The sequence below is a fragment of the Athene noctua genome, chromosome Z (genome assembly GCF_965140245.1).
Source record: "Athene noctua chromosome Z, bAthNoc1.hap1.1, whole genome shotgun sequence".
NCBI lineage: Eukaryota > Metazoa > Chordata > Aves > Strigiformes > Strigidae > Athene > Athene noctua.
The window spans coordinates 31,199,959-31,227,387 of NC_134077.1; the positions used below are offsets into that span (position 1 = coordinate 31,199,959).

Here is a 27,429-nt window from a genome sequence, read left to right on the forward strand (position 1 = left end):
GCTGTGCTGCCCGGCCGGCAGCCCCGCGCCTACCCCGGGGAAAGGCGGCGGGGCCGGGAGGGGTGGCAGCCGCCCGTTCCCTTTGCCCCGCGGCGCCGTGTCCTCGCACAGCCGGGGAGCGGGTCCGGCCCGCCGGTAGGCCCTGCCTTCCGCCCTCCCCCGGCCGCCGCGGGCGCGCGAGCGCCCGTCCCCGCCAGCCCCGCCACCTCGGCCCCGGGGGGGGCGAGGCCGCAGGGGCCGAGGCCGAGGGGCCGCGCCACGCCACGCCCCGCCCCCCCGCCTCGAGTCACGTGCGCGGCGTCACGTGCTGCGTGCAGATGGCCGCCGCGGCGGCGCCGCCGGTCGCCGGGAGCCCGCGGCCCTGAGGGTGCCGGCGCCCCCCGGCCCGGCATGGAGGTGTACATCCCCTCGTTCCGCTACGAGGAGAGCGAGCTGGAGCGGGGCTACACGGTGAGGGGCGGCGGGGCGGGATACCCCCGTGCCTCGGGGGGCGCGATGTAAAGGCGGCGAGCGGGGGCTGCGCCGGGAGTCAGGCCGCCGTGCAGGTGCCGGTCCTAGGGGCCCGCGGTGCGGTGCGGTGCGGTGCGGTGCGGTGCGAGGCGCGGCCGCCCTGCCCTGCCCTGCCCTGCCCTGCCCTGCCCTGCCCTGCCCTGCCCTGCCCTGCCCTGCCCTGCCCTGCGCCCTTCGGCCCGTCGGGCCTCACCTGCCCATGCGAGCTTCTTGCTGTGGAGCGGTCGTGGGAGCGACCGTGGCTAATGCCGCGTGGCCAGCGGGTGGGGAGTGATAGTGCTTCCTTGGCGCTCGGTCCTGCTAAGGGAGGCGCATCTGGGCGCTGGGTTCAGGTCTGGGCTCCCCAGTGCAGACGTTGGAGCGAGTCCAGTGCAGTGCCGAGGGCCAAGGAAGGCAAACACGATGAAGGGGCTGGAGCATCTCCTGCAGGAGGAAACGCTAAGAGCTGGGACTGTGCAGCCTGGAGAAGGCTCAGGGGGATCTCATCACTCTAGAAGTAATCTGAGCAGAGGGAATGAGGAAGAGGGAGCCAAATTCTTCCCGTTGGTACCCAGTGACTGGACAGGTGACAAAGAGCACACATCAAAATACAGGGAATACCATTTAAACATAAGTCCAAACTGTTTTGTTACCATGTGGATGGTCAAGCACTGCAACAGGTTGCCCAGACAACTGTGAACAACGACTCCATTCTTGGAGGTTCTCAAACCCTTACTAGACATGGCCCTGGCCAGACTGCTGTAGCTGACCCTGCTTGAGCAGAGGACTTAGTCCACACGATTTTCAGAGGTCCTTTTCAGTCTCAGTGGTTTTCTCATCCCATGGAGTTGTTAGGCTGTAACATGTATTGCTGTCTGGAGATGGAATGCTCTCGACAAAAGCTCAGGCTGTTTGACTGAAGGTGGATATTCAAAGCTAGCATCTTTTATTAGATCTGTTTGTTCAGTAGATCTGAGCTATTAAGAAATACCAGGAAAAAATCCTAATCCTGTAGAATTGCCAGAAGATTGATCCATGTAGGCATAGTTGCGTGAAACAAGTGCAACTACCCGATGCTGTATATTCTCTGGCCCTCAGTCCTGGCAACTATTTACAAGCCTTGTAAACCACTTTATATATGTTAATGTGGGAGTGCAACTGCATTAATGTTTCTGCCTCTTAGTTGAACTTTAACGCAAGTTGTCCCCTACAACATGTCTGTGTGATTTTGGAGAGTGAAACCAGCTTTAAAATATTGTCAGGTTAGTTGAAGTAACAGTGATTTCTAAGATATGCATATCGCACAAATAGGATTTTCCATAGCAATATATATATATTTATTATTTGGCTTTAGTGAGTTTTTATTTAATTCTGTCAGTGAATCCTGCTATCTAGAGAATTGGGGTTTGAAAATTTTATATATGTTAAGCTGTGTAAGCTTCAAAGAAATCAGAAATGAAACTGTCTTTAAAGAAAATTATCTTGAAGGTGAAAATGTTTATTACAGTGCTGTTGGTTATTACGGGACTGTTCCTCTCTTATCACTGGTGATGAGTCAAACTCATGCATCTGAAACTTGCTGTAGCTCAGTAGAGTTTGGCAGTTGTTCCTGCATGATTACTTTGCATCTTTAATCAGATGAGGGGGTCCTATACCACATTCCATACAATAATTATCATGCTTTACACTATCAGATGCATTAGTTCAAGGATCTCCCTGACTGAAACTGTACTAGAAGTCATAGCTAAAGTTCCTCTGTGTCAGACATGCTTGTGGGAGAGGGTATGGAATTCTGTTCTGATAATAGCATGGTATATTTCCTTTATGTTTTAAAGAGCTTATGGACTATGCATGAGCAAGGCTTATTCTAATGTAATTGTCAATTTGTTACACTGCTAAATAATTTGCATAAGTATTGTTCCAAGCATAGAAATTCATGGCCAATGCAAATGAGTACACTGTAAGCCCTCCCTCCAGCAAACTGAGGTTAATGTGAGCTTACTGTTGCTCTGTACTATCTAGGAAGGTACTGTGTTGGAAGAGATATTTGCCTAAGAAAAAACGTAGGAATTGCTTTGTATGAGCAAAAATGTGATTTCACTTGCATGGTTGGAGCTTCTGAATGTTTCTGTGTCCGGACCACATCATCTGTCATTATTTTGTACCTCATTATGTGGGGTTAACAGTCAGAAGCTGTGGGTTTGGTAGATAAAACATGGGAACTGCAGAGTTGAAGAATTTGTGATTAAGTAGATGTTTCACCAGTTCTGTGCTACCTGAATTTGATGAATTAGAAAAGTTGAGATAAGCAGAAGAAGTGACATTGTGAAATATCGAATCTTTTTGAAATGTAACCTTCAAATTAAAGGAGATGGGTGCAATCCTGGACTAGTGCAGTGTATCTGAGTGAAGTATGATTTTTTTCCTATGAAATTGTACAGGTAATCCAATTACAGTTATTTTGCATTATTGAGCTTATATAAAGTATTAACATTAAACCAGTATGGTGATAAAGGTCAAAGTATACCCCCCAATGAACACAACTGGCAAACTGGTAACAACAGACAAGGAGAAGGCTGAGATACTTAACTTTTTTGTCTCAGTTTTCACTGACAACCTCTCTTTCCACTCCTATCGAGTGGATAGACCTCAAGGCAGGGAGCAAATTCCCTCCCACTGTAAGAGAGATCAGGTTTGAGACCACCTGAGGAACATGTATGGGACCTGATGAGATGCATCCCAGCATCCTGAAGGAGTTGGCTGCTGTAGTTTCCAAAACACTCTCCATGATATCTGAAAAGTCTTAACAGTCAGATGAAATCTCTGGTGGCTGGAGAAAGGGAAACATTGCACACATTTTTGAAAAGGGTAGAAAGGAGGACCCTGGAAACTACTGACCTGTCAGCCTCATCTCTGTGCCTGGGAAGATCATGGAACAGATCCTCCTGGAAGCTGTGCTAAGGCACGTGTTGGACAGGAAGGTGGTTTGAGACAGCCAGCATAGCTTCACCAAGGGCAAGTCCTGCCTGACCAACCTAGTGGCCTTCTGTGATGAAGTGAGTGCATCAGTGGACAAGGGAAGAGCTATGGATTGTCATCTATCTGGACTTCTGTAAGGCCTTTGACATGATCCCCCGCAACATCCTTCTCTCTAAATTGGAGAGATATGGATTTGATGGATGGACTGTTTGGTGAATGAGGAATTGGCTGAATAGTCACATCCAGAGTAGTAGTCAATGGCTCTAAGTCCAGATGGAGATCAGTGAGGAGTGGTGTCCCTCAGGAGTCCATACTGAGACCAGTACTCTTTAATATCAATGACATAGACAGTGGGATTGAGTGCACCCTCAGCAAGTTTGCAGATGACAGCAAGCTGAGTGGAGCAGTTGACACATCTGAGGGATGGGATGCCATCTAGAGGGACCTGGACAATCTCAAGAAGTGGGCCCACGTGAACCTCATGAAGTTCAACAAGGCCAAGTGCAAGATCCTGCACATGGCTTGGGGCAATCCCTGGTATCAGTACAGGCTGGTTTATGAGTGGATTGAGAGCAGTCCTGTGGAGAAGAAGGGGTACTGGTGGATGAAAAGCTGTGCATGAGCCAGCAATGTGTGCTCGCAGCCCAGAAAGCCAACCGTATCCTGGGCTGCATCAAGAGCAGTGTGGCCAACAGGTCGAGGGAGGGGATTCTCCCCCTCTACTCCACTCTCAAGAGACCCCACCTGGAATACTGTGTCCAGCTCTGGGGCCCTCAGTACAACAAAGACATGGACCTGCTGGGTCAGATCCAGAGGAGAGTGTCATGGTTTGAGCCCAGAGAGCAACTGAGCACCTGCAGCCACTCACTCGTCCTTTCCCCATCAGGAATGGAAAGGAGAAAATAAAGCAGAAGGCTTGGAAATCAAGAGAAGGACAAGGAGGGATGTCTCACCCATTACAGTCTGAGCAAAAGACAGACTTGTTAGGGGAAGAAAAAAGAACATCAATCTAATTCAGACACTAACAGCACAACCACTTAACAGACAGAATAGGACAGTGAGAAGCATTACCATGTCTTAAAAAAAGCTTCCCCCCACCCCTCCTTCCCAGGCTCAGGTTTGCTCCCAGTTTCTCTACCATTCCCCCTCAGCTGTGCAGGGGACAGAGAATGGGGTTGGAGTCAGTTCATCACACCTTGTCTCTGCTGCTCCTTCCTCCTCAGGTGAGGATTCCTCACATTCTTCCCCTTCTCCAACATGGTGTCCCTCTCACAGGAGACAGTCTTCTATGAACTTTCCCCAACATGAGTCCTTCCCACCAGCTGCAGTGCTTCCAGAGCTGCTCTGGTGTGGATTCCTCCCAGATGCTGCAGTCTTTCCAGCACTGAATTGCAACAGCAAAGGCTTCTTCCCATAGAGCCCTGGCCTTCTTCAGGCACAGTCACCTGCTCCAGCATGGGGTCCTCCATGGGCTGCAGGTGGGCATCTGGTCCACCATGGACTTCAATGGATGGTGGAGGGCTTGGCCCTGCCACCTGACTACAGACTGCGGGGAGGATCTCTGCACTGGCGCATATCCCCCACTTCCTACTCCTTTCTTCTACTGACCTTGGTGTGTGCATAGGTGTCTTCCTCACAACTGCTCCTCACAACTCTCTCACCCAGGTTCCCCTTCTTAAATATGTTATCACAGAGGTGCAGCCACCATCACTAATTGGCTTGGCCATGGCACAGAGGCTGGTCTGTTTTGGACAGCTCTGCTGTGAAGAATGGCTGAAAGAGTTGAATTCTTCAGCCTGGAGAAGGCGTCAGGGAGTGTTTATTGCAGCCTTTCAGTACTTAAGGGGGGCTTATAAGACAGATGGGAACAAATGTTTTAGCAGGGCCTGTTGCAACAGGACCAGGGGCAACGGTTTTAAACTAAAAGAGGGTAGATTGAGATTGGACAGAAGGAAGAATTTTTTTAATGGTGAGAGTGGTGAGACATTGGAATGGGTTGCCCAGAGGTCGTAGATGCCCCCTCCCTCACAGAGGCAAATTGGATGGGGCTCTGAGCAACGTGACCTGGTGAAAGATTATCCCTGCTCATTGCAGGGAGTGTTGAACTAGATGACCTTTAAAGGTCCCTTCCAACTCAAACTATTCTATGAGTCTGTGATCACAGGAGTGCTACTTTACACGGTTGATCTTTTATTATTCTCTTTCCCAGAAGTGCTAACTTGCTCAGAATTAAAATGTTTTCTTGGAGTACCTGAAACAAAGAACTATCGGAGATGATGTGATTAGTATCAGAAAATGATGAAGGAGCTTGGGGCAGATAGAAGATTGGTCACATGCTGGCACCCCACCAGCCCAGTAACATGCCAGGGGATTACAGAGGGTATCTTCTGCACTGTGATTGTCAGGGGTCATTGCAGAGAAACGGGGTTGAAGAAGGGTTTTTTGAGAAGCATGGTGATGGTGGTCCTAGTTTCTTTGCTAGAAACAGTGGTAGTGATGACCTCATGCATGAAATGAGAGACTGGAAGGAGACTTCTTCCTCTGCACAATAGCTCTGCATGGCTACCAAAACACACTTCCCTGACATCTCCAGGTTTCTCATTCCTTATCTTTATCAAACAGAATCCAGTTCCTCTTGAATTCATCTTGCAGCTGTGTGTTCTCACTGCCTGGAAAGGAAAGACACAAGAGTGTTTGTCCTTTTCTTTAGGAAGCTCGTAGCCAAGTTACTGGTTTGTTTTCAAACAAAACTTTCTTTCCTGGAAACCTGTTGTTTCAGGTTATTTTATTTTTTCCCCCTTGGTACAACTAGGCAGCACTAGAAAAGTGGAATGGACAGAGACCCATCAACCACCAACTAGCTGTAGAAGCAGAATGCAGTTCTGGGGAGAGGGTGGAAGTGACTTGCCACAGAAACTGGAAACTTCTCCCTAGCTTCAAAGGGAAAACTACAGAGAAATTAAGAAATAGAAGAGGTGGGGTCTTGGCCAGTGTAGTGAAAGAAAAGATTAGGGAATAAAATGAGGGAAAATTCGATAATGCAACACTTGAAATAGGGCTCTGTCAACAGAGTAAATGGGAATCATGCTCTTTTCAGTCTTTGTTTCGGGAGCTCAGTTCTACTAAAGCACTCTTTTTCTGTTATAAAACCTTGAAAGCCTTTTTTCCACCACCCCCCACCCCACCCCCCCAAAACCTCCCAATCAAAACAGAATAAACTTGCAGTTGTTCCAGTTCTGTTTAGGGTATATATAAAATGACAAAACGCAGAATAAGGAAAATGTCTGTTTTCCTTGTGGACAATTAGATTTCATTGTCAGTTTAAATTGATGACACTAGCTTCCAAACTATTGAGCCTGTGCTAATAAATGCAACAGTTGTTCATAATTTGGCAGTGAATGACCTTTAAATGTAGACGCTTACTAAGGAAGTCCCTAGGGAACAATTCAACTTCGAAATGACACCCATGTGTTCTTGTTATCATTTAAATATGCCCCCTTTGTCAATAACAGGATAATAAATACTAGTTAGATTTCTAATGTTGATTCAGATGCTAGGAAACTTACTGAATAAATTAGTGTACATTTGATTTATATTGACCAAAAAAATTTTACGGTGGTATATTGCAGGTCAAGGTGACATAAATTTAAATGTGTTGTAGAGCAGAGGGCATACTTGACTGACACATGTGCTTACTACGTTTTTAATTAACACTTACAATGCTACTCCCCAAATTGCTCCTGGAGTTGCAAATGTTGTGGAAGTAAGATATGATATGTAAGATCCGAAAGTACTGTGGATTTTTTGGAAGTCCATAGACTTTACCTCTTTAGAAGAAGCAGTTTCATTACTAGTCCATACTCTTTGTTTGTGGAAGTATAAAGCTACACCAACTTAAAGTTTGGTATAGCTTATGTATTTTGGCATTCTTTATTTCTAGACTAAATGTGTATAGAGTCAGAAAGGGCAGTTTTTAGGTGTTCTTCCATATGAAGCCTAAGAGTGTGCTACAACAGCAAATGATAAATGTGAAAGATAAAGTGAGAATATTTGTAAGTATTATAGTTATAAAGCATGGAAGAAATAATTATGTGAGTAAGTATGTAAAAACACTTCCAAGTATTACTATTCTAACCCTTTCAGTGAGTTGCTGGACTGTGTGAACTTGGTAGTTTTAAAAAATCTGAACAGGCTCAGCATGCCTTAAGTATGAAATCTCCTGGTATGAAGATTTCTTCCTTACCAGTCTGGCTTGTACAAGCTCACCACATGTTATCTTGTGTCACAAGTCCTGTTGAAATCAGTGACAGACTGGTAACTCCAAGTTCAAGGAAGTGAAACAGGCGTATTAGATCTGTTATATCAGTTAGACTTTTTTTATGGTCTTAGTGTCTTTATAGAGAATTTTTAAATGTTATGGATACTCCACAAGGGAGTCAGAGTAAGTTTGCACAGATATTTGTCTCTCCAACATGGGAAGATGAAGAGGATAGAGTTAATTTGACAGATGCTAGTAATTCTGTAATGTCATTAAAATGCTATTTTGACTATTGTATTTTCAGTTCCAATGAAGAGGCATGTATTAGTGGAAGATGTGATAACTTAGGCCAAAGATTGCTGCTACTGACAATACATTTTTGCTTAGGTTTTTTGTTAACTTGTGTATTTTTCAGCAGTGATGATTAAATTTCTTTCTTTCAGTCAGTTTTTCTGTTGACCGACTTCTAAGTCAGTGATATGAAACTGACCACTTCGTATGCAGTGGGAAATTAAAGAGTATAAAGTAAGACACGGAGAATTTTACAGTGTACATGAAGGCAGCTAAGGCAGAAACTAAAAAGATAAAACCAAGGTGAAAAACTGACTGAATGTATACCTAACAGTCAGTTAAAACTGTTTCATTTTTTGTGTGTTTAGTCTGTATCTAGTTGTAGACACATTAGACAGAAACATACAGCTCCAGTGATCTCTAATTGTTGTGCAATCAGTCAAAACCCCTCTGAATCATAGTCATGAAATCCTAGTGGAGAGGGCCATGTAAGATTTCTCTGAGCAAGAGATCACTTTTGATATATTCCTGGGAGGAGGTCAGCAGTAGGATAAAGAAATAGCAGCATGATTGCCTGTATCAATTTACTATCCTAAAGACTATAAGTTGACACATTGTGTCAGCAAACCATAACTGCAAAACATCCATTACCCAATTCTCTCCCAAGATCTACTGATTTGCAGTTTTGATGAGGAAGTTACATTTTCAGAAAGATGAGGGGTAGCAGAGCATTCAAACGTGCATCACAATAAAGATATATTTGAATTCCATTGAATTTTTGAGAGGTAGTAGTGGTAAAACTTTGTTAATAAAATAACGCTTCCAGTGGAATTATATCACCAGAGGATTCATGCTTAACTGCTCCTGCTAGTGTTTTCTGGCCATATAGCATCAAGTTGTGAGACTTGTAAAATCCTGTCAACAGTGTTAGGTACATGTACATTCTTTACTTATGAAGTGTGAGAACACACTGAGCTTTAAAACACAACAGAAGGAAAGATGTAATAGATTTATCATTTTCTTAATTACTGTAACACACATTTTAATTAGTCTTTGAAATTTTCAATGCCTAATGTGATTCATTCCAGGTTTAGTTGATATTTAGTCAACATTGTCCTGGAATTTCTGAAGTTATCTTGGAATTTCAGTATATGATACCATTTTTATGTTAGGATACTGGTGAGTCCTAAAGAAGCTGAAGATGGTTTTTCATCTACAGCAGAGACTAGGTTATTAAATAAATTAAGTTAGTATTACAGGAGCAGTTTTAGAAAGCTGTCTTTTTAATAATAGGTATTTATTTTTAGAATAACTAGAAACTTTAAATGACAATTCTTCAAACCATTTCAATTCAAAATTATCCATTGGAAAATACCACCAGGTATCCACCCGCTTATAGATTTTAATTTTTGCAGTCTTTGTGAAGAATGTTGTCTGTACTGCTAATTTACATGAACACGTTCTTCTTGGCCTTAGCTGACTCTCTTTTTAAGTTCCTTTGTGAATTTTTTATATATCGAGGAATTTAAAGGATTGCTTGTATGGAGGCTGAATATATGTAAATCTTAGTGACTCTTGTAATGATTGCATCTTGAATTCACAAGAAATAGGAAATAAATCTATGGGACTTTATACTTCAGCTTAGTGACCTAATTGCATTACTTACCCAACAAGCCAACAAAGACAAAGTTTAGTCAGTCTTGAGCCAGTTCTGCCAAGGTAGAGAAAGGTCTTCCTGGTGCTCTGTCAGTGAGGAGAACATAGAGAAGACAGGCTTGTGTGGCAGAACTCTTGATGGTAGAAATTCAGTGCTACATTTGGGAACAGTGGAAGTACTTAGATTAGGTATGCACCGTGGAAGTGTGCTAATGGAGGCTTTCCAGATACTGTATTTTGAATACTCTTATTGTAAGCAACCATTCTTTCTCCTGTTTATAAGAGTTATATGAGGACTTGCATCGACTTTTCATTTTCAGTTTTCTATAAGCCTGAACTTTCTGTGTCTTGCAGAAGGCTAAAATAGTGTTTTGCAGAGCATTCTGGAAGGGGTTTTTGATGTCAAAGCAGAAGTGTCATCATTCCCTTTGAAAGTGGCATTGTATTTTTAATGGGAAATGAAAGGAGAAGTGTATGTCTGTTAAGAAACCATTTATTCTTAGATGTCCTGATGATAAAGATACTGTAGAGAGAACATGGATACTGTCTTTCCAGGAACAGTCTTTTTTTTATTATTATTTCAACCTATATATCATGTTATAAATATTTCACATTTCATAAATCAGTAAACACTGTATGGTTGTTGGGGCTTTCTTAAAGTATTTAGGGAACAACAGTAAAACTTGGATACTTTTAGACATTGAAATAAGATGGAACAGAAAGAGCACAACATGAGAAAGGAGTACTTTCTCCATTCCAGGTTCTAAACAATCTTTCCTCTCATTCCTCCTCTGCTGGTGCAGTGAGAGCTCCACCTCCTGTTCGAAACAATCTGCAGTTCTGAAAATCTGTAAATAGGAATTTTGAGAAGATGCTTTTAGGTGTTGTAACTGCCACCAGTGTATCTAGAGATGCAGTGTAGTTTATCTAATTTATAAGAAATGACAGCCAAACCTCCACTGCATCTTCCATTTAGTATGTTATTTTTTTGTATGTCACAGTGTTTATGGGTCCCAGTTAAAACAAGGGCCTTTAGGTGACAGCTGTAGAGTTGTGTACATGGTACACAGTTTCAAAAATCACTCTTGAAAGGGAATGTCTACACTTGGTAATAGTTGTTTGCCTGATGAGATGCTGTGAAAAGTAATATCTATCTCAAATGGTATTATTATTGTTTGACTAAATTATTTAATATAGTGAATATGTTATAGAACTTATGTGAAAGTCTTTTTTCCCACTAGTCTACCTTGAAAGCTGTGAGATAAGAATTACCAGTCTTCATTATTTTATTTTTTATACTTCTTGTCTCTCCTTGTAATTGATTCATTTTTTATAATGGATTCCCTTTTTATACCAGGGCAGAAGGTATTCATGTGCTGCAGTATCTCCAAATTGGAAAATAATGAAATCTAAAGCTTTCCTATCATCTTTTACATAAGGACAAAGAATCTTGATTATGTGGTGAAACAATCAATTGTTCAGCAGCAAGTTTGTATTGATTACAACGAACTGCTTTTATGAAAAGTGACCATAGGTACTTCAGCTAACTGCTTTTACTTCTGGTCTTGCACAGGACTCTGTTGCTTTGCATATAGATTCCCTTCCATACTCTTGGCTTAGTAATCAGGCTCTTTCCAGGAATAGGACTCCCTGGTCATGCTTCTTTCTTGAAGTCAAGCTGCGATGGTAATTATAATCTAACTTTCTTGTTCTTTTGAGATGCGGAAACGTAAGGAACATGTCTTCAGTTTAATCATAAATTAATGGACTAATAGATCTATGGTAATGCCAGGGAATGTTATAAAAATATTTACTTTACTTGAAAGAAATGGATATTCACGAAAAAATTGCAAACGAAATTTGAAGTTAAATGCTATGCCATTATAGAATCAGAAAATATATTAGCCTATTGCTTTTCTGATTTCTAAGCAAATTTATGTCCCATGATGACATATGCTGCATGAAACTCCAAAACACTTGATTCTTAAAAGAACGTTTAAAAACTAGGTTTTACTTAAAGATCCGCTTTTCCCCTAAAAGTCAAAGATCTAACTTCTGTTTTTACATTCTAATGAGGGAGCATAAAAAGTCAGTAAATACTGAAAACATCTATTTTTGGTATTGATTAAAAAATGTTAGAGGCCTTTCCTTTTGCTGAGCACTCAATGTGGATGTGTGATTGGTACAAGAACAATCTTTGCACTATTTCCTCTGCTTGTTTTAAAAATTCCTGTTTGACAAAGAGATTACAAAGCTCAAGTAGATTCTGAATTGTAGCTGAGTATGCTTTTTTTTTTTTTTTTTTAATTTCCTTTGCATATTTCTCCTTTATATCAAAATCTGTTCCTTTGGTAGTTTTCGTTTTACCTTCCTTTGGCAGAAATGTTACAGTCAGACTTCCATGTTTTGCCATAAAGTCTTAGTGCCAGTTGAGAAGAAGGAAATTTTTAAATTTGTGTTTTAAAACAACTGGGTAAGAACTTGTTTGGAGTATTATTGAGGACAGTAATTGTCTCCTCTCAAATAAAACAATCCTTATGTTGGCCTGAATTAGAGAGAAAATAGGAGAATATACTCCTAAATTCACCAGTTGCAGCTAAGTCCATTAAACATTTTCTCTTTACCTTTTGGTGCCTACTTGCTACTATGTATTTATCTGGAAAATAAACATAAGGAGAATACATTAATGGGAATCAGAAACAGTTTTAAGGTAACTGGTAGAATATTTTTTTTCTCTACATGCATTTAGTCTTCGTATTTGTATTTTTCCTTTACTATTAGATGGTTTGTATCTAATTGCAGCTTTAGAAAAACCTCTAAACGTAGTTTTAAGAAGTCAGAAAAAAACCTGGTACCATCTGTTTGTAATATGGAACTCTAAATTAAAAGCCTGATTTTTGCCTAGACCATGGGATAAAGAAGACAATTTCTTCTGAAAAAATAAATTGTGCTATAAACTAAGAAAAGATGACTAGAAGTTAGTTTCTTAAATCATGAAAGCCACTGCTTTTTCTTTTGTCCTTTTTAATTTTTTTTTTTTAGTGTGAATGTTATTAATGTCATTACTCTTATTAAATTCAACAGCCAGGATAATACCACCAACACATAACCTTCCTAACTGCCTAGGTGTTTAAGTAATACGTTTTGTGAACTGATACAAAAAATGCAGTTACTTTAGTTTTGGAGTGTATTTGATGTCTGGGAAAGAACTGGCAATATGCTGCACATTCAAAACTATTTTTTGCTACTTGCCAACTAAATTGTCAAAAATTTCAGATTTGAAGGGGGGGTAAAAGCATGCTTAAAGTAATAAGAGATATAACTGTTATCTGTTATGAGCTAAGAACTTAATGCCCCATTTCTCAAATGAGTTTTTACAGCAATGAGATAGCTGTATCACACTCCTAAGTGAAAAGCTCATGAGCTTGCCTGCATGGTTGTTTCCAACCTCTACTCTACTAACAAGCTCCCAAAGTTGTTGTTGCTTATAAAAGTGGAAAATGGACCTGATAAAAATGTTTAGTCTGCAGAGCTGTGTTTTATTTATCATATCACAAAAGAACAATGTTTTGTTGCATCATGGTCAAAATAGAAGCGACCTTGCTTGTTCATGAGTGCTCAAAGCCTAGAGATAAGAGGCAAAATAATAGAGTACAATAGAAAGAGTGTAGGGTAATTATTTGTGGCTTGTCAAGTGAAGCCCTCTCAGGCCCCAAGTGATTCAAATCTGGGAACTCTGCACAATTCTGTACACTAACCACAGCCAGCATCAGAGAAATCTCACCCAGCTTCTCCGACAGTACTGAAATTGCATCAGTTTGTCATGCACTGAGCATGCCAGCTTCACACAATATCATTTGCTTGCAAATGGGCCTGGCCCCAACGTCCTGAGACACATTCTTTGGTATCTGACTCTTGGCCTGTGATTTGTCATGTCTCTAGTGCTATCAGCGTAAAGTAATTTTAATAGATTCTGATGGTTTGCTTGTGGAAGGTAAAGAATGCACTACAGATTGTGTCAGGTAGCTTTCTATGGCATGTAGCATGGTAGAGGCCCTCATGATGGTGATAGCCAAACAAAGAGTATGGAGAAATGAGAACCCTATTTTGAGTGTTATTTAATGCTCCCCTTCTCAACACCCTGCTGTGGACATCTTTGCTAACTCAGCAGGTTCAAGAACTTAGCAGCTCAACAAAGCAGTGTTGTTTGTGCTTAAGAGTTGTGTATAGATGGAACGTATAGCCAAAAATCAGTGGCTTTTTTTCTCCCTGTTCAAAAAGAAAAGTGTAAAAATGTTAACTAATTTTGGGAACTAAACTGTATATATTTTTTTTCTTGGTGTTTAACTCTGTATTAATCTTTTGAGTTTTAGTGCTAACTAAAATGACTGGATTGTTTAGTGAATATGTTCCTTAAAAATGTAAAAAAAAAGCTTTTACAAATTATGCTGAAATGTATCTCATAAAATTACATACATGTGGTCTAGAATATAGATTCCTGAAGAATATCTTCATAGATTTTAATTGCAATAGTTACTTCACAATTATTGGATTACTAAATCTTTGGTTGAAATAGTTTTCTTGCATTATAAAGTAAGTGTGTGGCATTTTTTTACTCTTCCTTTGACACCACTGAGATGAGATTATTTTGCCATTGACAACTCTGATCTTTGCATCATTTTTTTCAGCTGACTTCCTTAATTGATTACTACTTTGGTGTTGGAGCCTGCAGCATAGCTCTCCAGAATTCTGCTGACACCAATTGATTAATGTGAAGGTGTTAATGTTAGTGATTTCATCCAAGAATTGTTCAAAACCATGTCAGTAATCTGTTCTTAAAAAATGCCAGATCATTGAATCTTGTTATTTTGGACATGTTAGTTTAGGTTAGCAAGGATTTCTCTGGAGAGCCAAAAAAAGAAAAAAAAAAAATATTTAGTGAATCCTGTGGGAAGAACAGATTTTATTCATTTTTTCTACATTAGTATAGCATACATGCACATGCCTTAATATTTAACTGACTGTTTTAAAATATGTTCTTATTAATATTTATGGTATCTCTGAGGAATTTATAAAAATGCTTGAACACAATCTATTTCTTTTTAGTTTTACCTAGGGAATTTCTGACAGCATTGTAACTCTGAGCACCCCGCTAGCAAGTCTGCCACTTTCTTTCCCACTGTAGCTTCCACATTTGCGTAGCAGTTTTGCACAGCTAAGCAGAATTTTTAAATGAGCCTGCATTTTTTCCTTTTCTGTTCTAAATATATTCAGAAAAATACAATAGTGTTATACAGTTCCTCAGAGAAATTCTGGGTTAGAATCAGAACTCATTGTTCAATATTGCACATAAAAAGAAAGAAGGACAGTTTCTTTTTAAGCTTCATGTAGACCAACTTTAAAAGTATGTTTACTTTTATTTCTTGATGGAGCTTTTTACAGGATGACTTCTTAAAACAATGTGAATTTTTGTGATGTGCTAGCTTATGTGTATGTTGTTTGTGCATCAGTAAAGCAATGCTGCCTTATTTTCTAGTTTTAAAATGTGGCTGGTTGTGGAAAGTACAAGTTAGGTGAATCCAGCTTCTTTCTACTCCTTCTTCTGAAGGCAATCTAAACAAGGTGCCACTAAGCAAACATCAAAACCAACAAAGTACTATGGTCAGTATAACCTCCTTATATTCAGATGGAGCAGAACATGCATGAACGCACATTTGTTTTTACTTATGTGTATGCAGGTACACAGAAGCACATGCAGTGGAAGGGTATACTGAATTGTATTGCAGAGGGGTCACTTTGAGGTCCTATATGAGTTGATGTTTTAATGACCTGGATGATAGGAGTGTCCTTATTTAAGTTTGCTATCAACACCAAGGTGAAGTGACTGTGAACGTGCTGTAAAACAAGAAAAGAATTAAAAATAATTTTGTTGAATTGGAAAGATTATTTGAGAAAGGAAAATGGGGTACTAATTCATTAGGAACTGATGCCAAGTGCTGTATTTATCAAAAATACTCATTAGCACAGAGTAAGATCCAACAGGTCGAGTAATAGATATTCCTGAAAGGATCTTGGGCTTATTGTGCATCGCGAGATGATCATGTCACTGATGTCATGGTGTTGCAGAAAAGGCAAATGCATGTTGGGGTTTCAAAAGATGAATGTGAAAAAAAAGTCAGTGATGATGAGTGTAGACTAAGCATGGAGTACCATATCCTATTTTAGGTACTGCATTCTAAGAAAAATGTGAGTATATGGAAGTGTTCACAGGAGACTGCTCTCTGGACCTCTGATCAGTGTGAAGAAGGAAATACACCAGGGTCTGTTAAGATCAGAAAGAAAACACTGAGCAGGAACTTAACAATCTTCAGTTGTGTAAAAGGCTGTTGAAAAAATAAAAGAGGCAGTCAGTCTGTGTCTTGGAGGTGTCATGGTCCTATGCTGTGCAATTTTCTGTCCTGTTCACCAGAAGTGAGAAAGACTAATGACGAAATGGTGTTGAATAGTAAAGATACTGCAGCACCAGAACACCCTTTAGGAGTAGGGTATGGAAACTCCATCTGTATGAGGCTTAGCTGTTTCTACCAAAATTAAGAAGTATAGTTGGTCCTGCCTGGAGGCAGCAGGGTGGGGCAGATAACTCCCAGAAATACAGAGCCAGAATAGACCTGAGGTCTTTCAGTACTGGAAGATAATACGTAGAAAACGCATGAAAGTAATTGTGTGGATGTTCTGACTGGCCATCTCCCAGCAAACTCTTCCTCAAGCTTCTCTTTGTAAAGCTCCCTTGACACTCAGCAACTATCCTTTGCATTATTTCAAAAATTTTACCTGTATCCATACCTAACCTCTTATCCCTTATAAAATCTGAAACTCTTGAGAGTTCATGTAAAGTTGATCTTTTCTCACAGTGGAACGGTTGCTGAAACAATCATGAGCTTCTCCGTCTCTGTCTCTGCATGCAGCATAAGAAACATCATTTGTTAGTTTGCTCAAGAGAGCCTTTTGCAAGGTCTTCCTGAGAGGTAACCAATCTCTTCTGCTCTCAGCTTTAAATTATGAGATGACAGCGGTGCTTTGAGTGGACTTGTCACATGAGATTTTTTTTCCTTTTTTAAACACTGCTAATATTATTCAGTAAAGCATTTGTGTTGAGTATGCACCTTGTTTAGTACTTAAGAACTGGACCACCTGTATCTGTTTCGATAACTGTAAATGTATATTGTAATGAAGAGAGGTGCAGAACATTAGGGACAACATTTCTCTATAAGCTAGTCAAGAAACTGCAAAAGTTCAGTGCCACACTTACCTCAGTACACTTCTGGTGTATAATATCTGCCATAAAAAGAAAGCTTTCTAAATGTTTGAATTTCTAGAAGGGTAGCTTATTAAGAGGTGGCTAGGTTGGTGGCTTAGTGTGAAGCAGAAAGCAGCCCAAGGGAAGGAGTGACAGGAGTCTTGATCAGAGCTCTGGGTCTCTAACCCCAGTCCAGCTGTTTGTCCTCATCTGTTTATTAAAAAAGAAGACAGACACGTTTTTATAGAAGGGAAAAGCCATGCGGGAGCTATTTCCAGAATTAACACCTGAAGAGCACTGCTGCATCACACAGACACACACAAATCTATAGGACTGGATGGGATACACCCGAGCGTGCTGAAGGAGCTGGCTGGGGTGCTCACCGGGCCACTTTCTATCATTTACCAGCAGTCCTGGCTGACTGGGGAGGTCCTGACTGATTGGAAATCAGCCAGTGTGACACCCATATAGAAGGGTCAGAATGACAATCTGGGAAATTACAGGCCTGTCAGCTTGACTTTGGTGCCCAGGAAGCTGATGGAGCAGCTCATCCTGAGTGCCATCACACAACACATGGGGGACAACCAGATGCTCAGGCCCAGTCAGCATGGGTTTATGAAAGGCAGGTCCTGCTTGACAAACCTGATCTCCTTCTGTGACAGGACAACCTGCTTATTGGATGAGGGAAAGGCTGTGGATGTTGTCTACCTTGATTTTAGCAAGGTCTTTGACACCATTTCCCACAGCATTCACCTGGCGAAACCAGCTGCTCATGGCTTGGATGGGCACACGCTTTGCTGGGTAAAAAACTGTCTGGATGGCTGGGCCCAGAGAGTTGTGGTGAACGGAGTTAAATCCAGTTGGCGGCCGGTCACGAGTGGTGTCCCCCAGGGCTCGGTTTTGGGGCCACTCCTGTTTAACATCTTTATTGATGATCTAGACGAGGGGATCGAGTGCACCCTCAGTCAGTTTGCAGATGACACCCGGTTGGGCGGGAGTGTTGATCTGCTCGAGGGTAGGGAGGCTCTGCAGAGAGACCTGGACAGGCTGGAGCCATGGGCTGAGGCCGACTGGAGGAGTTTCCATAAGGGCAAATGCCGGGGGCTGCCCTTGGGCCACAACAACCCCCAGCAGTGCTACAGTCTTGGGGAGCAGTGGCTGGAGAGCTGCCAGTCAGAGAGGGACCTGGGGGTGTTGATTGACAGCCGGCTGAACAGGAGCCAGCAGTGTGCCCAGGTGGCCAAGAAGGCCAAGGGCATCCTGGCTTGTGTCAGCAATAGCGTGGCCAGCAGGGACAGGGAAGGGATCTGACCCCTGTACTCGGCACTGCTGAGGCTGCACCTCGATTCCTGTGTTCAGTTTTGGGCCCCTCACTACACAAAGGACATTGAATGACTCGAGCGTGTCCAGAGAAGGGCAACGAAGCTGGTGCAGGGTCTGGAGCACAGGTCGTACGGGGAGCGGCTGAGGGAACTGGGGGTGTTTAGTCTGGAGAAGAGGAGGCTGAGGGGAGACCTCATCGCCCTCTACAGCTCCCTGAAAGGAGGTTGCAGAGAGCTGGGGATGAGTCTCTTTAACCAAGTAACAAGCGACAGGACAAGAGGGAATGGCCTCAAATTGCTCCAGGGGAGGTTTAGACTGGATATTAGGAAGCACTTCTTTCCAGAAGGAGTTGTTCGGTGTTGGAATGGGCTGCCCAGGGCAGTGGTGGAGTCCCCATCCCTGGAGGTGTTTAAGAGTTGGTTTGACATAGCGCTGCAGGAGATGGTGTAGTTGGGAACTGTCAGTGTTAGGTTAATGGTTGGACTGGATGATCTTCAAGGTCTTTTCCAACCTCAATGATTCTGTGATGATTCTGTGATGATGTGTTCCACCTCAATCCTGTCTCATCTGATGAGGCATGAAGGTAGATTTTTCAAGTTTGGAAAGTTAGAAGGATCTTTAAGTTTACTAATGACAGACATAACAGAGCAAAGACCAAGCAGTTTGTGCCACTTACCCCCAAATATTTTCAGGAACTGATCAGAGAATTTTGTTTTTAAAGAATATTTCAGGGGGATTTGTAGGGCAACCATTGTTGCCAAGTTGCATACCTTTTTATGCAGAAACTGTAGGTATTGTCTAATGTTGCATTTGGGTATTAAATTAGTCAGGCACGTATGTTTAACTTTGTGGGATGAGCTACTGCTTGTTACTGTTTACTTCAGTGCTCAAATATCAGTGTCCTCTCCTTTTCCTGATGTGTCTTGCATGTTGACTGGTAATGCAGATACAGACCTTGTCTCTGCCCTGATGCAGGAGGCATTATGTGATAACTGTCAGAAAAGTCTTGTGTTTTTTCCCATGTGCTTTCTGTAGGGCACTGATATGCTCCATTGCATCACAGACTGAGTCCTTTGCCAGAAGTTGCAAGCAGAATGAGGCAGTACAATAGTGCTCTGCCACATGCCACTCTAGCGCTCTCGTGGTCCTCTTAGCCAGAGACATCCACAGATAGTTGAGTTTCACTTAATTCTTGAGATAATTAATTTACTGATCATGTTAAGTTATAGCTTTTTGCCATTAACACGAAGGAAATGATCAGAGAATCTTCTACAGCTCCTGCAAGAGTAATACTTTAAAACAGAAGGCTTGGTGTACACCAATATGGTGATGTGCATCTGTCCTCAACATGAAATGTAAACACCTTGTATTTCACTGCTGTCCTTGACATTAGCAGGATGTTTGATGATAACTGATGTAAACATCTGTAGTATGCAAGAATCATGATCACTAACAAGATACATGATTACAGTAAAAATTTTTTATTCCGCATGTCTCAGGCAGACAATTTCTGTATTTCTTAAAGTAGCAGGTCAGGTTATGATAGGCAGTGTGATAAGCAGGCAACACAAGTCAACATTTATTCTGTCCCCAGTTACATCCTGTTTTTACCTCCTTCATTGCAACAGTTCTTAATTTCTGGTTTGTAGATAGTAAAACATGATTCCATTTACAAATTATGAGCAGACTTGCAGGAAAGCATTGGGGACTAATTTATCATTCCCCAGGGAAGGCAAGTTAGTAGCCAGATAACCTGTCTGATGGCTGACATACATTGACTGTCAGTGCTGGATCACTCAAACACTGGAAACAAAATATTTAACTTTGATTACTGACTAGCATACTCATGATGGTTTTAACCTGAGAGCTTGGTGTGTGCATGGGCTGCCCAGCCACTAGCAGGGGGCAGAAGAGACAAGTGCCATGAAAGCATACTCTTAGAAGAAACTAAGTGTGGAAATCCGCAAGTCAGCCAAATATTCTCTTACATACATGCAGTGAGAGCATGGCTTTGCACTACTGGACAGAGATCAGGGCCTTGAAACTAATACAGATTAAAAAACTGTAGTTTGATCAGAGCAGCCTACTGATGTAGTAGTATGTCTGATACTGAAGCTGGCTTGGCAACAGCTTTGGCATTGCATTACTTTCTACTACCACAGAGAGGGAATCAGGGTTTCTAATAAGCTTAGGGCCCTTCTCTTGGTATAGACAGCTTGGAAACATAAGTCCCCTTTCACAGAATCATAGAATGGTTTGAGTTGTAAGAGATGTTTAAAAATCATCGAGTCCAACCCCCTGCCATAGACAGGGACATCTTTCTCTAGATTGGGCCGCTGACCCGTTCCAAAGTCTCGCCACTCTCATCATCAAAAAACCTCTTCCCTCTGTCCAATCTCAGTCTACCTTCTTTTAGTTTAAAACCGTTGCCCCTGGTCCTGTCGTAACAGGCCCTGCTAAAACATTTGTCCCCATCTTTCTTATAAGCCCCCTTTAAGTACTGAAAGGCTGCAATAAGGTCTCCTTGGAGCCTTCTCTTCTCCACGTTGAACAATCCAACTCTTTCAGCCATTCTTCGTAGCAGAGGTGTTCCCAGTCCTCTAATCATTTTGTGGCCCTCCTCTGGATCTGACCCAGCAGGTCCATGTCTTTGTTGTACTGAGGGCCCCAGAGCTGGACACAGTATTCCAGGTGGGGTCTCTTGAGAGTGGAGTAGAGGGGGAGAATCCCCTTCCTCGACCTCCTGGCCACACTTCTCTTGATGCAGCCCAGGATACGGTTGGCTTTCTGGGCTGCGAGTGCCCATTGCTGGCTCATGCACAGCTTTTCATCCACCAGTACCAAGTTCTTCTCCACAGGACTGCTCTCAATCCACTCATAAACCAGCCTGTACTGATACCAGGGATTGCCCCAAGCCATGTGCAGGATCTTGCACTTGGCCTTGTTGAACTTCATGAGGTTCACGTGGGCCCACTTCTTGAGATTGTCCAGGTCCCTCTAGATGGCATCCCATCCCTTGAGCAAATCAACTACATCACTCAGCTTGGTGTTTGGTTCAGTTCTGTGTTTAGATCTTGAGAAATAAGTTTTTAAGTATCTGCTGAGACATGTGGTGGTTTAGGCCCTGCTGGGACCCGAGACCACGCTACTGTTGTCTCTCCCCCACCCTTGGACTGGACAGGGCAGGGAGTGAGATACAAACCCCAGGGTTGAGACAAGGAAAAATATAATACAACAGTGTAACAAATAATAAACCGAACAACAACAATAGCAATAACTGTAAACAGTAATAACAATGAACAGGACAAGATATACAGAAATAGACCACAAGTATGGAGCAGCGAAGGGTAGCGACAACGAACAAAAGCCGTCCTTGCTCTTCCGGTGCTTGGGCGCCCGGACCTGATGTCAGCACGGTATCAAATAACCCGGCTGGAGCTCCCTCCCCACTGCTGGGGAAACTTAACCCTGTTCTCGCTGAACCAGGACAAGACATTAAACCCAAAGGGATTGATTAAGTTGTACATGGACAGCACTGTTTCTTGAATTCCCTGACTTTGGAGTGCTTGACTTTTAACCTCAGTGTTCTTTTGCTGTATTTTTTGACATAATAAATGTCTAAATTTGTAGATTGTAGTGGAAGTTATAGTACTCAGTATTTCAGTGAAAACAATAGCAAAGTTCACGGTATAGTTGTGGAAAAAAAGCACCAAGTTACAAACCGCTTAAATGTTTTATAGCATGTCACTTTTTTCTTCTTCTTTGTGTAACATTGTAAATATTTAAATATGGCTCCCAAAAATAAAATCTCTATAAAATGTTGAGTTCCTGTTGAAGGCTCTAGGGATTTTGTGTGCTAAGTTAGAACTGGTTGAGTGCATTTTAAAAATAACTTTTGGCTGTAATTGTTTGCTTCAACAGCTTTGACTAGTGGTCAGAAGTAAGAGACAGGGCACAGGCCAGCCTCCTAGTGACCACTGAGAAGCTCTGAGGTCCAGGATCTGCCTCCAGGTTCCAGCTACTATTGATTTAATAGTGTATTAGGTGATAAAGTGTGTGTATTATAGAGCACGTTATTCGTTACCTGGCTTATTAGTTAGTTGTGTGTTAAAGCAGACCATATTTAGACAAATAATTAGATACTTTTGTGACTGCTTTTTATGTAGGAAATAAGAGTAGCAAGCACAGTCTGATTCATGGGGGCTTATTGTCGTAACTGCTACTCATGTTTAATTGGGAATGTAAACATTTTTCTCATTTAAAACCTCTAGTATACCGAAGTTTGTTTCTCCTGGGTGTTTCTTAAGAAAATTTATGGAAGAAATTGAAACTCTTTATAATAATGTGGCTCTCAGATACTGCTGTATGGTAAGCATCCTTTACAAGCCATTCTCTTGGTTATTTTTTTATTTATAATAACAAGAAGAATGAATGTTTAAAAGTCCATAGAAAGCACTGGAGGATTTTTGCCTCTACTGAGTTATTACTGTTAGTCATTCCATAACTTGAATAAGGTATGCATGCTCTTTATCTGAGGATTGTCCATGTAAGTTAGCTAAGGGTCACTCCTTGGAGTGATGGTTTTTTTCAGTTTGTGTCTTCGCTGGGGTGCCTAACAGACCAGTAGGGGTCACTCTATGCATTGAATTTAGGAACTACACAAGTAATTTTAATTATGTTTTTTAATTGTGTATGCTAGCACACTTGAACATAATAAATCTAGAGACGAATTGTACTCATTATTTATTATATTATTCAATCGTCTCTGAGTTGGAAGTATCTGTTAAAAACATATATAATAGTTAATATTTTATAAGCTAACTGCGAGGTGTGGATATGTCAGAGACTGGATGTTTAATGATACAGTTTCAGGAGGATCTGACTTTCAAAGAGTCTTCACAGCTTGCTGAAAAATAGAATATGCTGAAAAGAAAGTGGTTCTGATTGGAGCTGCCATATTTCCATGCCTTAGTACTATAAAAGAGCATGGAAAGTCCAGTGAGGCAGGTTAATGGGCCATTTAAATGCTTCAGTAATGTTTTCTTACATTTCAGTCAAAAAATAAACCTTAAGGCCATTTTTAAAAGTCTAGCAGAAAGATACCAAGCATGTTATTCCTTCTAAAATGTGCATCTATTAAATGAAATAGATGGCTGATAATACCCTTCTCTTCTGAGTTGGAAAGTTAATCATGCAAATAGTTGATAATCAATGTCATCACTTCAAACCAATGTATAAGATCCATCTGTTTCCAGTTTTTCTCTAGTGGCAATGTTGTGAAGTACCTCTTTCCCTCTTGCCCTCCTCTAAAATCTGTTATCTTAGGATTTGAAATGTTTTCTGCATAAGGTTGAAGAAAGATGAAAGGACATAAGCATCCTAATACTTTCTTAAATGGGACACCCATTTTTTAATTAAATATGAACACTGAGATTTGTTGTTTGTAATACTTTCATTACTGGGATTTCTTAATGAGGGATGCTTTGCACATAATTAGATGGAACTAGCTATGCTGTTTATTTTCATATCCTTCCCATGATCTCCTCTTCCACACTTAGTGCAGTAGTTTCTGTACATGTGTTATACTGTGCCATAGTTGTGCCTTCAGGAGCCCACATATGGATTTTGAGTCTTACTTTAAAATATTTTGAAGTCATTAGGAATCTTCACTGTAAGTCGTCTGTGGAGATAGCCCTGTTTTCCAGGAAAAAACACCCCAGTCTGGTGCCATAGCAGAGATCCGGGACCTGAGAGGTCAGTTTCTGATTTAGGCAAATCACAGTGTTCTGATAGTTTGCTTCAGAAAAATATGGAGAGCCATGTGAAGTCAGGTGAAACTGAGATAGAGAGAGCATATTTGTAATACTCCTAGTCTTTGTTTCAGAGGCTGCCTGTAAGGATAAAGTGATTAATTTCTATAATACTGGGGCAACAGCAGATGGGAGTACAAAGAGGTAGTAGCAAGATAGTAAGCAGCAGCATTGCTTGTTTTTCTGTGCTCACTGAGATTTGCTTAATTTGATTGATGATCAGTATCTGAAAACTTGTGCTGATCACTTTTGCACATGTTCCATTCTAACAAGAGAACCAAAGGCCTGCACAAACTTGAATCATTCTCCCTTTTTTCAGTGAATTGCTTGAAATTCTAGTCATATTGGTAATTTGTGCATTATAATAAAGCATATGTTTGTTTCTGCCTTTCCTTAACTGTTGTCCCTTTACTAAGAGTTGCATAGCATGGGAGAGAGGGAATGGTAGATAAACAAGTGGTGAAAAACTGTCTTTTCCTTGTATTCTTACTTTATGAAATTGATATTTTGCTTAAGTAGTCTAAAAAGTGATATTTTACAATCAGAGAAGTGTCTTCAAATGACTACGATAAATTTTTCATTGGAATAGAATAATAAATTTAGTAATCCTATAACAAAAAACTAGGATCATCTTTTCAGCAAACATTACTTGAATTAACGAAAGTACTTCAGCTTCCGTGTAAGTATTTTTTTAGTGTAACATGAAACTCCTTCTTCTAATGTTTGTTCTCTACATCTTCACTGAAGTCATTGTAGCTTAAGTGAATCATGGCTTTTCTTGATTCTCTCTGCCCCCAGATTGTTCTGGTCACCTAAGCTTAACATTTTAACACCTTTCTATATATCCTTTATTCCCTTAACACTGATCTTTGAAACAAAAGCTTGCTCTCCATTTCAAATACATTATTATCTTATGTTATCAAAATTTTAGAAGATTGAACATGTGAATAATTTCACCTCTCCAGTTGATGGGTATGTAGCAAAATTCTGCAGTGGCTCAAGTTAACAATGTATTGCTAACATGGTAGCAGCTGAGTATTACTTTCAGTTAGGTAATACTAATAGTAACCATAGCTTGTACTGTATAACATGACCTACGTATGATTTATTCTGATGGTTAATGATAAATGAGCAGTGATAACTGGTAGATTATAGTATGTGTTTTTTTAAAAGGGAATATTTGGTTAGGGCAAATGATTGTTGTATTACTCACTGATTAATTGTATTGCTATTAGCAGTTTATTCTTCAAAAAAGCTACCCATTCCAAGGTAGATTGAAATGAGGCTTTCTGTGAGAGTTCAGCAGTTTGATATGAATTAGGAACATGACAAAATGTCAGCATACTGAACTACATTTTCAAGCAGCAACTTGGTGAACAAGATACCAGGAAAAAAAAAAAAAGTTCTTTTACTTCTTCATCCTTGGAGGAAACACACACTCATCTGTCTTCAAAATATATCCAAAGAATGATTTTTGGAGTATGTTCACAAAATCACCTAATTTGTATGTTCTGACCAGATAAAGGGAACCAGGTTCCAGGACCTGAGAAGATAAAAATATTTTATCCCTTTACTGACTGAAACAGTATTTCTGTGGTTTTAAGTGAATGTGTGATTCTTTTTTTCTTTATGTACTGCTTCTCTGTACATACGTTCTAAATTTTGATTCTGTTTAGGCTTTTTTTTCTTAAATCACATATGTAGTGATTTTTAAAACTCAAATCTCATTTTCAGGTATACATGTATTTAACATAAAAAACTTAAAACTTAATGTAAAAAAAGTAGAAATTAGTAACAAAGAAAAACAGTTCACAGGTACAAACAATTAGTAGTGTAACTGAGAGTTGCTAGCAATTGAGCCACCTAAGCAAGGTGAAAAGACTTGTTACATCATACAGTAGTAAATGTCATACTGGTTTTGGAAGTTACTGCTTGTACACCAAACTTTGTACAGAACAAAACTCTGTCATTTAGCCAAGGAATAGAGTAAGAAGACTGAAGCAGAAGGAGGGAGCAAAAAGTGACATGGAAGTGCACTGTTAGAAGTTTTCATAAATTCTCACTTGTGGGACCGTTTTGAAAGGTGTACTTTCACTGCAAAGATGGACCTCTACTCAAAGGAGCCCTCTTAAGTGATGTGCTTCCCATTGGAAAGATCTGGTTATGAGATTCAGGTTGTGTCTCATGCTTTGGGTTTCAAGGTATCAGAGAGAGAACTGTAAATTACTGAAATTAGTAAACATTGTGTTTGTGACTACATGCATTTGGTTTTCTTAGTCTTTCAGGATTCCTTTTAAAAATGTTAGGTTCTTGGTTTGTTGTAAACCTTTTATAAGACAATAGCCTATAGCACTAAAATCTATACTTATCCAACAAAGAAGGATGCCTCTAATCCACAATGAATCCAAATACTAGTTTTTCTTTTGACTTTGACTTTAACTCCATTGAGTTTAACCAGGAAAACAGAAAAGTCATTGCTTCAGTTTAGTATGCCTATCTAGAAAGAAGCAATGATACTGCTACAGGCATGCTTTGAGCAATGGCTTGGGCATTTACCCAGTTCATATATCCCTGTCATAAAGAGTCAGTTTCTGTTCTTTTGAAGTCAGATGCAATGATGTAGGCTTTCTGTGAATTATTCATGGCGAAGAAAAAGTCTTCTGTCTCTTCTAAAATGGAAATAAATTACTGTGCTATATGTTTTCCTGTAATGAAGTAAAGGAATATTAAAATAATGCCCTAAATATGAACAAGTAATTTAGATTACTGCATGCTACAGTTAGGATCTGCTTTAGGGAAATGGAAGCTGAATCTAAAAGGAATTAATTACGTAGTAACATTATCAGATGTGAAAGTTGTTACGTGTTATCTACGGATTGAAAAAGCAAAGTGTGTTTATTATAATTCACTTTCAAATTCTGCATGTCCTCTATGCATTCAGATGTCAGCAGCCTGTCATACAGTCTCTGTTTCTAGTCTTCTTAGTTCTTATTCTGTTACAGTGGAAATTTATGGTTTCTTGATTTTCCTGAGAGCACTCACTTCAAGATACGTCCAGCAAAATTCTCGAATGATTAATACTGAGGAGTGTATCCGTGATTTTCAGGGTGACTCAAAATAGATTAACTTCACTGAATGAAGAAAGATGTTTCTCATGCTTTGGAAGGATACCTTGCACTCCAAATAAAGCAAACAGTTCTAGATCCAAATAAAGCAAACAGTTCTAGATCCAAATAAAGCGAACAGTTCTAGATCCAGGGTTAATTTAAAAGTAGGCTTACTTGGCTTTTTTTGTTTTTTCATGATTGGTTGTGAATTGCTGCCAT

General features: G+C 40.6%; 1 protein-coding gene across 2 annotated transcripts in view; it reads left to right on the forward strand.

Moving 5' to 3' along the window:
- The first annotated feature begins 299 nt into the window (after positions 1 to 299).
- Positions 300 to 27,429, forward strand: part of SNX24 (sorting nexin 24) — a 95,736-nt gene continuing 68,606 nt past the window's right edge. For both annotated transcript variants that reach the window (XM_074931440.1, XM_074931441.1), the window contains exon 1: positions 300 to 450. In XM_074931440.1, the coding sequence (XP_074787541.1) occupies positions 391 to 450 (60 nt within the window). In that variant the 5' untranslated portion in view covers positions 300 to 390. The remainder of the gene's footprint in view (positions 451 to 27,429) is intronic.